The sequence below is a fragment of the Danio rerio genome, chromosome 11, assembly GCF_049306965.1.
Source record: "Danio rerio strain Tuebingen ecotype United States chromosome 11, GRCz12tu, whole genome shotgun sequence".
Taxonomy (NCBI): domain Eukaryota; kingdom Metazoa; phylum Chordata; class Actinopteri; order Cypriniformes; family Danionidae; genus Danio; species Danio rerio.
This window is the reverse complement of record NC_133186.1, coordinates 6039911-6051051: the sequence shown is the minus strand read 5'-3', so window position 1 is coordinate 6051051 and position 11141 is coordinate 6039911. Positions and strand designations below refer to the sequence as shown.

The 11141-nt window shown below is 39.4% G+C and overlaps 1 protein-coding gene across 22 annotated transcripts in view; it reads right to left on the bottom strand.

The window, feature by feature from the left end:
- Nucleotides 1-323: 323 nt before the first annotated feature.
- Nucleotides 324-11141, bottom strand: part of dazap1 (DAZ associated protein 1) — a 43359-nt gene continuing 32541 nt past the window's right edge. For 4 of the 22 annotated variants that reach the window (XM_021479633.2, XM_021479634.2, XM_073916006.1 and 1 more), the window contains 3 exons: nucleotides 9881-9940; nucleotides 5083-5172; nucleotides 324-1121 (listed from right to left, as the gene is read on the bottom strand). In XM_021479633.2, coding sequence (XP_021335308.1) covers nucleotides 949-1121; nucleotides 5083-5172; nucleotides 9881-9940 — 323 coding nt within the window. In that variant the 3' untranslated portion in view covers nucleotides 324-948. Of the gene's footprint in view, nucleotides 1126-5082; nucleotides 5345-9880; nucleotides 9941-11141 lie in introns of all 22 variants that reach the window. The other 18 variants (XR_012386823.1, XR_012386825.1, XR_012386822.1 and 15 more) reach the window with 9 other exon arrangements.

The following is an 11141-nucleotide window of genomic DNA, read 5'->3' as shown; positions in this document are numbered from 1 at the left end:
ACTTTTGATGTTGTGTGCAAAGAAATATACTCTATATTGACTCTTTTTATTTTTATTTATTTAGAATTTTTTTATTTTTATGTATTCATTTATTTTTATTTTTTATATTTATTTATTTTTCTTACTGTTGTTATTTATTTATTTATTTATTTATTTATTGAAGTTTAGTATGTTATCCTGGAGTTGTTTTGTTGTAATGTGATGTTCAGATGTTTAAATGTTTTGTTTTAATGTTGTGAAAAACCCAATAAAAATTTTTTTTTTTAAAAGTGTGTGCATATACCCCATTGTACCGTGAACTCAATAAACTGTCACAACATAGCTTCTTTAAATCATTTATTTCAAATAAACTCTCATTTTTGTGTGTGTTTTTTTAAACTTTCTTTTTTTGCATAAGTGCAAAGTGCACCAACAGCCACCTGAGGAAATTCTACATCCTTAAATAAAAAAACGAGAAAAGCGCACATATATTAGTACAAAATTCTTTAAAAAATTGCACAGTTTAGGTGTATAATACACATTTGTACTCTATTTCAAACTTAAATAAAACGGTAAAAGGCTCGTAGAGTAAACAAAATCCACAAAATTCCAAATAAAAACATTTCCCCGCTAATATAATAATTAAAGCTGAATAATTGGGAGACCCTGTCGCTGACGTCTGGTGCGTCTGTTCTGTGCTGATGTTTGACCAGACAATCCAAATCTATTGCTAAATACTTCAGTAGTTCAGTTCTACTACAAAATATAGAAGAGTACGGTGGTCTCCTATTGTCGGAGTAGAGCCCCTGTTTACAATTTACACACAATAAAACCCCTTTTTTTATTTGCTCTTTGCGATCTTCAGAAAGACAATCCCAATATCCAGTTCAGCTTGTGCTGGAAACGTCTGTATCCCTGACGATGTTTATTGCATTGGGGAGGGAGGGAGGGTTGGTGTGGGACAGCAGCTCAGCGCCGGTAGGGGTGGAAGCCCTGTACATTGTGGTTCTGTCCCCGTCCGAAGCTGCTGGCGGCCGCTGGAGCTCCTGACGAGGGCGCGGAGGGGGCTGCGGCGTATGAGGCAGTAGGCTGGCTGGGGTCTGCAAAGCTATGACCAAAAGCACTCAGGTCCTGCCCATAACCTGTCTCAACAGACATCAAAACAAGGGATGGGATATTAAACACCAGTAAACCAGTGCAGACGTGTGACTAGGCTTTCTGCGCATCTCGTAACCCCCCTCAGCAGTTTGTGCTACACTTAAAACATTATATTTGCTGCTCGTTCAAACTTCACTGTAAAACATAACTAAAAATACAGTTGTAGTCAGAATTATTAGCCCCCCTTTCAAATTATTTTTCTTTTTTAAATATTTCCCAAATGATGTTGAACAGAGCAAAGACATTTTCACAGTATGTCTGATAATATTTTTTCTTTTGGCTAGAATAAAAGCACTTTTTAATTTTTTTCAAAAAACATTTAAGGTAACAATTATTAGCCCCTTTAAGCTATATTTGTTTTCGATAGTCTACAGAACAAACTATCGTTATACATGAACATGTCTAATTACCCTAACCTGCCTAGTTAACCTAATGGGGTATATGCCGAAGCATGCTAATAGGACTTTTAATTTGCCAGTAACCTGGGTTAAGCGCTTCCTGCGAATCGAATGCCAATGCAAAATCCGGTGCGTTTAAGGTCTGTTTTCTTTAAAAATCAGCGATCTCCACTAGCTGAGTGATATCCCATTTAAAGTGGGTCTCAGATTGTACAAGAAGCACTGCATTAAATTACATTTCCCCCACCATGTCTTTATAATATGAGCATTTATTTTACCTCAGTATATTTAATGGAGCTTCTGCGTTAGCCTGCCGATTCTGACGGGCGCGTGCGAGTAATCAACTTTTTGTCTTGTTTTACGCTTGAGCAGCTAAATAAATGCTAAAGTTTATTTAACTGAATGTATTTTAATGACATTACAACATCGATGCTGTGTAAGGAACCGTATAAAATTGGAAAAAAAATCACAATAGCAGGTCACCGGAAGTGTATCAGCATGGGAACAGCACTAGCTTGGCATATACCCTATTAACCTAGTTAAGCCTTTAAATGTCACTTTAAGCTGTATAGAAGTGTCATGAAAAATATCTAGTCCAATATTATGTACTGTCATCATGGCAAAGATAAAATAAATCAGTTATTAGAGACGAGTTATTAAAACTATTATGTTTAGAAATGTGTTAAGAAAATCTCTCTGTTAAACAAAAATTGGGGGCTATTAAACAGGGAGGGCCAATAATTCAGGGGGGCTATTAATTCTGACTTCAACTGTATATGGCTGTATGAAGAAAGAATTATGAGTAGGGCGGGATGTCATTTCTTCCGGCAAATGTGCGTTTCATGTCGAATATGAAAGTGAACGCATGCTGAACTATTACAAAAGCTGTTAATGCATTAGGAGAATTGACCGAACTGCAGTCTTGGTTTATCTGTTCTTTCCCTCTATAATGCATAATTCTACTCAACGACTCTGAAAGAGGTTTTATCTCTGATTTATATTTGGTGATGATGTCTGTGGGTGTCAAAATTACAGTGCAGCTTTTTGCTTATACTGTCTTATTGCTCATCATCATACAGTTGAGGTCACAATTATTAGCCCCGCTGAATTATTAGCCTCCCTGTTTTTTCCCCTAATTTCTGTTTAACGCAGAGCAGATTTTTTTTGAAACACATTTCTAAACATAATAGTTTTAATAACCTAACTTTAAAAACTGATTTATTTTATCTTTGCCATGATGACAGTAAATAATATTTGACTAGGTATTTTTTAAGACACTTCTACACAGCTTAAAGTGACATTTAAAGGCTTCACTAGGTTAATTAAGTGAGCTAGGCAGGTTAGGGTAATTAGGCAAGTTAATGTATAACGATGGTTTGTTCTGTAGACTATCGAAAAAAAATTAGCCTAAAGGGGCTAATAATATTGTCCTTAAAATGGTTTTAAAAAAATTAAAACTGCTTTTATTCTAGCCGAAATAATACAAATTAGACTTTCTCCAGAAGAAAGAATATTATCAGACATACTGTGAAAATTTCCCTGCTCTGTTAAACATCATTTGGGGAAAATTTAAAAAAGAGAAAAAATAAATAAATAAATCGAAAGGGGGCTAATAATTTTGACTTCAACTGTAAATTAAATAAGGACGCATAACAGCTGAGGAGGGCTCTGCAAAATAAACCCTGAAACTTTGACCAAAGTGACGAGAGTTTACTCGCATGTGACTTGTTTTCGTTATATGGGTCCATTTAAAAACTTGGCAGTGTGAAAGCGAACCGCACCAATAATGAAAATAAACATTGTTACAATTTCAATCCCTGTTTTGGAATAAAACCATCAATCTAAAGCACCCAACTAAACCCAACTAGCAAATGTATAAAGAGTACCCAAATAATAAAAATGAATTAAATACTGCAAAACTTCAATAACCTTGTTGTTCCTTTGTTTGTTTTATCCATCTTCTAGTCATGCAATTTGATGTTGTCATGTATGAATCCCCACACATCTATCTCTGCTACTACTTATCAAACAAAAGTGGTGCACAAAAGGTTGGAGACCCCTGCGTTAGTCTACATGAGCACAAATGAAAAAGAAATGGATTACTTTAAGGGAGCTTTCACACCTACACTTTTGTTTCGTAACGTATCTCGTTTGCCCAGTTAGCGCGGTTCGTTTGGCATATGTGAACAGGGCAATCGCGCTCTGTTCCGCGCAAAAGTAATCGCTCCGAGATCGCTTGAATGAGGTGGTCTCGGCTCGATTGAAACGAACCCTGGAGCGGTTCGATTGCAGTGAGAAAGCGATCCGATCCGAGCGCGGTTATATCACAGTGTTTTATGGATATGTAATAGGCTTACGGCTATATGAAGAGAGAATTATGAGTAGGGCGGGAAGTTTCGCGAGTCTCCAAGTGCCCGCAAACGAGCGATATCTCCCGGTAATCTCGCGTCTCCCTCCCAGTCCTCAAATAGGCATCGTCGCGCACCTTTCTCACCCCTCCCCACCGCATCTCTCCTCAGACACATCGCGCGCACTTTGTCAATCACCACCACCAAATCACCACCTCTCCTGACAGCTGAGCGGGACGCTGCAAAATAAACCCTGACACTCTGAGCAATGTGAGGAGAGTTTACTCGCACGTGACTTGTTTTAGCTCTTTTGGTCCGATTAGAAACTTTGCAGTGTGAAAGCGAACCGCTCCAAGAGCAAAGAGCAACAACGTAACAATTTCGGAACAACTGAATCGATTCACAGGTGTGAAAGCATCCTAACGCCCTATTCACACGGGGCTTCAGCGTCAACGCTTGACTGAAGGCGTGTCTGAAGTTGGGGTTGAAGTGATCGTCATAGAAGCGTCAGCCAATGAAATTCAGTCAGCAATAGGCCACTGTCTAGCTGGTGTATTTGCATACAGCGATCTGATTGGCTGACGCTTCCGTCGGCGCTTGAAAAGTTGAGCTGTTCCCAACTTCTGCGAGCAACGCCTCTGAAGCAGCGCAGACGGATCCACAATGCAGTTCGGCAACGCCTGACGACACCCATTCAAAGTGAATGGAAAGCGTTGGCGCTGACGCCCCGTGTGAATGGGGCGAAAGAGTCAGGTAAAGAATTTTAAGTGGCCGCCGAATTCGCACAGACTTGTTCAGCGGTGACTGTCACACGCTGCATGAGGGGAGCGAAATCCACAGAAAACCCAGTAGACACATTAGATCATCCTTTTGGCAGCAAAGCAATGCGGTGACTGGAAAGAAAAGGATCTGAAGCAAGCTGTCAGTGCTGGGCATATAGTAAACGACAGCTACAAGCCATACCAGATGCAATGCCATCTAGTGAAGCCTCATCAGACATTCAGATATTCATTTTAAGCATGCGTCCCTCAGAATGACCTGTAGCTGTGCTTTAGTATATCCCGTGATATGCCTCGAGCAGATGTAGAATATGCATACGGCGAATGCATATTGCACATGCGATGCGTGAGAAACCGCATGAGCTGTTGATGTTTGTTCTATTGGGTTTGAGTGATTGTAGGATGCAGTTGCTCACCTACCTGCGCTATATCCCTGCTCTTCCTGTACATAAGTGTGAGAAGGACGCGTTGGTCCGTAGGCAGAGGGGTCCTGAGGATAGTTACCCAAGCCTAGCAGGGAGATGAGGAGACCAGGTTGACTCGACCCAAAGAGAGTCTAACTTAACTACTAGCTTACAGCTCCTACCCAGGTGAACGCTGCCCTGGCCTGCTCAGAACATGTGGATGGATCGACCCGCGCTCTTTCTAAATGGGGATGTTTATCAGCTGGGCTATTAGAGTGCTGATGAATGGAAGCAAAGCGGAGGCGTGACATGATGAGAGCGTCGTGGAAGACCGCCTGTACATATAGACAACCCACACAGACAGCCTGACGCCTACGCTAACAGCTCTCTCTACCTATGTCAGCGATGCAGATGCACAGGAAAGGGGTATTTTAAGATTCAATTCAACTCATGTTTATTTATACAGCGCTTTTAACAATGTAGATAGTGTCAAAGCAGCTTAACAGAGTTCTAGTTAGTCTAAAAGAGCTGGACTGAAGGTGCTATAGATCAGGGGTTTTTCACTTCGAGGCCCACATAAATATTTGAAGGCCCAAACTGATTATCTAGAGAAAATGCTATTTTAAAAGCTTATTTAGGCTTATTTTAAAGCTTTATTTATTAGGAAAACATTTATTTTGCTTTTTCTACATCATTTTATATAAAAAACTAACTATATATATATATATATATATATATATATATATATATATATGAGAAATATCACACCAGTAGCAGTGGGATATGGCTGTATATCGGCACTGGTGGGAGGCGTGCGTTAGTGCCCCCACCAGTGCCGATATACAGCCATATTGCACTGCTACGAGTGTGATATTGCGTTTATACAACAGTTTGACGGCATAATTGTGTATATAAAAACAAAATCAAACATGGAGAGTCTCAAAAACCCTTTTGTATGAGGAACTACTTTCTTCCGCCTTGGATTCAAATCATAAGCTGACAGTTAAACAGTTGAGCGTGCATCTTTTAAACTTTAGATCTGTAGTGTCTGCTTTTTGCTGGCTATGTGTGGGCGGAGTAATACACAAAGGGTAAAAAGGGTGTGCGGGTGCTGATATTACTTAAATATATCACGGCTTTCAGCCAATCAGATTCGAGAACCAGACAGAACACTTCTGTTCTGTATGTATGTATGTATGTATGTATGTATGTATGTGTATGTATGTATGTGTGTATATATATATACATATATATACATATATATATATATATATATATATATATATATATATATATATATATATATATATATATATATATAGTATAAAATATAATATATATTTTAATATAAAACAGCAGACAGACAGGTTCAAAGCTCCTGAATTCTTTATTTGAGCTATTTTTTACAACTGCAGAGTATTTGGGCCTTTTCTTTAATAAAAAAAACCTGACAGGACAACAGGAGATGGCAAAAAAAAAATGCTGTTGCTTTGAATTAGACTGACTACTGTTCATCTATTAAACTGCTATTAATATCTCATTCATTCATTTTCTTTTTGGCTTAGTCCCTTTATTAATTAGTGGTCGCCACAGCGGAATGAACCGCCAACTTATCCAGCACAGCAGATGCCCTTCCAGCCATAACCCATCTCTGTGAAACATCCACACACACTCATTCACACTCATACACTACGAACAATTTAGCCAACCCAATTCACCTGTACCGCATGTCTTTGGACTGTAGGGGAAACCGGAGCACCCGGAGGAAACCCACGCAAACACAGGGAGAGCATGCAAACTCCACACAGAAACGCCAACTGACTTAGCCGAGGCTCAAACTATCAACCTTCTTGCTGTGAGGCGATTGTGCTACCCACTGCGCAACCATGCTAGTCATATCTATTAAAAATAAATGTAAAACACGCTAAAAACAAGCTAAATCTGTTGAAACATCAATCTGAAAGCGGTTGGGTTTGCAGCAGGACATTATTGGAGTTCGCTGACAGAAACGGTGAACAGCTCTTCACTACTGAAACACCACCGAGTCTCACTGGATCCTACTGTATGGGCGCGCCTTCGTAATAAAACATTCGCAAGACGTTCATTTGGACAAATCTGCAGATATTGTAAAGTGTTCACACAAAGAGATCACGCATAGTTTGTTAATCAACGGACTTGTGCGACATGATACAGTAGGAGTCGCAGACGTGAGGCATGTGCGAGCTGGTTATTATAACTCTAATCATCGTTACCTTCACATTTGCGTGACGGTCTGATTTATACAACCGAGGACGAAGTCTTTCCAGCGTTTGAAAATTTAAGACACAGTCTGCATTTAACAGTGAGGCTGTTTTTGCACCAAGTCTGAATAAGCTTATTCAATCACAGATAGAAGGAAATGCCATTACTTGGATCATTTTAATATGACATATTTAATAATGAAATCAAATAATTAAAGTGCAATATTTAAGCTAATTTTAAGCCATCTTACGGCCCACCGGCAGGATCGCTGAGGCCCACCGGTAGAGAATCCCTGCTATAGACTATTTCGATGTGGTCGTGTCATTGCCCCATGAACATTTCCTGTTATCAAACTACTTCATAACTGTAACAAGAGGCAATTCAATCATAACCTATTGTTAAAATTGCTCTCATCACATTATTTGTCAACAAGTGGCTCTTTTTGAATTCATGGAAGCTGTGGACATTACTTTTGCAAGGAAAATGAAAAGGTTGTGTCCGCTTTGCACACTGTGACACATGAAATGAATGCTGTACAGTGTGCCAGATCATGCAGAAAGAGCTGCTCTGTGCTCTGATGTAAATGTGTCAAGCAAAGAAAGAGACTCAATCAAACTATAGATTTACACAGCCTAGATATAGTCTGTGTTCGCAAATATACTCTACAATGGACCCTTTTTTTAGGGTGGTGCAGTGGATAGCAGGTTCGCCTCACAGCAAGAAGGTCGCTGGTTCGAGCCTCGGCTTTCTGTGTGGAGTTTGCATGTGCTCCCCGTGTTCGTGTAGGTTTCATCCGGGTGCTCCGGTTTCCCCCACATTTCCAAAGACATGCGGTACAGGTGAATTGGGTATGCTATGAGTGCGTGAATGAGGGTGTGTGTGTTTTCCAGTGATGGGTTGTGGCTAGAAGGGCATACGCTGCGTAAAACATGTGCTGGATAAGTTGGTGGTTCATTCCACTGTGGCGACCACAGATTAATGAAGGGACTACTGTGAAAAGAAAATGAATGATTGAATGGACCCTTTTCGCAAGACTTGCTTTAACACGTTTAACGGTCATCATATTCTTAGACCCTTGAACGTTTTTGATATTCAGACTTAAAAAAAAAAACATGTGAACATTTATATGGATATATGTATGTATTATATAATCTTTGCGTCAAATTACAAAAAACGAAATACTGCTTATGTGAGGTGTTTCTCACCGTACGTTCACACCGAAAGTAGCTTAAGTAGCTTAAGTCGAAAGAAAATTGCGTCTTCTCCAGCGTGGGCGTTGAGGAGAGTTGAAATCAAGTCAACTTTATGGTAATGAGCTATGTCGCGGTTCGGCGGCAAGCAATCAGAATGAAGATGTCCACCGCTTGATAGGGGTTCAGAGAACACAGACATGTGAACTTTGTTTCCAACCACAGTTGTTCCCAGGGGTTTGATTATTGCGGTCGCCGGATTTACAATGTTTTCTTACAGGAACATGCATTAAATAAGTTACTGATGTTCATTAAAGTTATATAAATTTATCTCAAAACAGCGGGAAACTCACATGACGTGACAGTACAAAACAGTATCCGCTTGTTAAGTGTGACGTCACACGGAGCGGCTTCCGGGTCCAAGCGCTCTATTCAACTGAATGGGGAGACTCATGAAATGGTAATAATAAACGTTTACAAAGCGATTTAATACTTTCGAAAGTCACGATCGCAATATACATGTCCATGCCTAATATCTGATGGCCAGAAAGTGATTCAATGTTTTATAACTTGTTAAAATTTTGGTATTTGTTATGCAGCAAGATTGTTGTGTACACTATGACTTTATGTAAAATTAACTTTAATTTGTGATAGGAATAAAACACGATCATAAACGAATGATTTCTCCACTCAAATGAATGGCGGCTTGGACCCGGAAACAGTATACATACGTCACAAACACGTCACCACTTAACAAGCGGATAGCTGCTTCAGGATATTTCAGACATATGGACACATATTAGATAAATAAAGCAAAGCCACACCAGACGCAACTTGATCTTCCATTGTTGTATGAATTTGATAAGAAGAGCGCAACATTTTCACGCCAGAAAGCATGATTTATGCAGGAATGTAACTGATAATGCTGCAACGGCCCCTTTAAATACGAGATCAATGTAGCGAGTTTTGACGCTCTCGCCGCCGGAGCTGAAGGCAGACAGCGTTGTCGCCAGGGTGGCCAGAGCGACCTTGGATGCTCTCGTCGCTTTCGGTGTGAACGTACGGTAATGCAGCATCTATGGGGCTGAGAGTAAATTTGACGTTATTCTTTCATCTGACTGCCGTATTTTTTTTCCTTTTTAATTAACTTTGGATAAAAGCGTCAACTAACTGAGGAAATGGCTTAGATGTACTTAATATTTGTCAGGACGCTGCTATTAAATTTCTAAGAGTGATTATTATTTCAGTTTTGTTTTTCTAGGGTGTTGGTAGGCTGTTTGGGGTGGTTGCCAGGTCATTCAATGTTGCCGAGATGTTCTGCATGGGTTTTACCACTAGAATGATATGGTGGATGAGTTCATCCCAAAAAAAAAGTTTTCTAACCTTCTTGTAGTTCAACCATGAATGGCTTTCCTTCTTCTGTGGAACATCTAAGAAGATACTCTGAGAAATCCAAATCATTAAATTATGGTCAGTTCAATAGTCAGCAGCGGTCATCAGACCTAAATCACCACCAACATTCATACTTAAGAATATCTTTGGGATTCTGCAGAAGAAACAAAGTCAAACTGGTTTGGAACAACAAGAGTGTGAGTAAACAATGACTGAACTTTCTTTTGCATTTACGTATACAGTTGGTCAAGCACATAGTCTCAAAACACTATTACTGGGGTCATGATTTAAGTTTTTAGTAGAAATAGTATGGGATCAATTATGGCCCATTTCCACTGAGTGCTACAGTACGGGTCACCTTTATCAGCCTTGCATTTACACTGCCAAAAGGGTACCAATGGCCATGGTGTACGACAGAAAGTACGACGTCATTCTCGCTCGAGGAGATGTGAAAGTAAAGCTGTACGGGTTGCTCACAGATGCCTTATACACATAAATACTTCTGCATTAATGTTTATTACTAACCTTTCTATGAACATGATTTGATTATAACTGCATGATAGTGTGAAATAGCCTACTGTAACGTCTACAATTGTATAAAACAAATAAATAAATGCAACATATATGAACACATAGAGCACCTTACAGTCTCCGATATGTTACTAATTACAGTAAAACTACACACAGCATTCATTTAGGCCTTATTTGGGTACTAAAACAGGCAACATATAGCCCAAACCTCTCATATGTATCTGTAGTCTTCACCGGAACATGTAGCTTCTGTTAGAGAGTAATTCTGTCATTCAGAGTTCATAATAGTCCATAAGGTGATGATAATAGTTAAACATGGCAATTTGTTCATCTTTTATATTTCTCCTTCGTTTTTTCACCCTTCACTCTGGCGTCTGTCTGTTTCTGAAAGGATCTGATGTCAGAAGTACTTCAATAATCATGCGCACGTTATTATCATCAGCTCAAGAAGTTCCTTATTTCAAATATAGGAACATGCAATGTTCCTATGCATGCAAGCTTTCTAAAGAAAGTGAAACCGTTCGTGTTGTAAACAACAACAGGACACACGATAGCATCTGCTCTTCTTCTTGGCTTTGTGGCTGTTCATCAAGACGACAACAAGGTCTGTTTAACTTAGGTCGACCATGGCATGTTAGGGCTGTGCAATTAATCGAAAATCCAATTTCGATTTCGATTTTGGCTTTTAACGATTATGAAAAACCATTAATCGAGATAAACG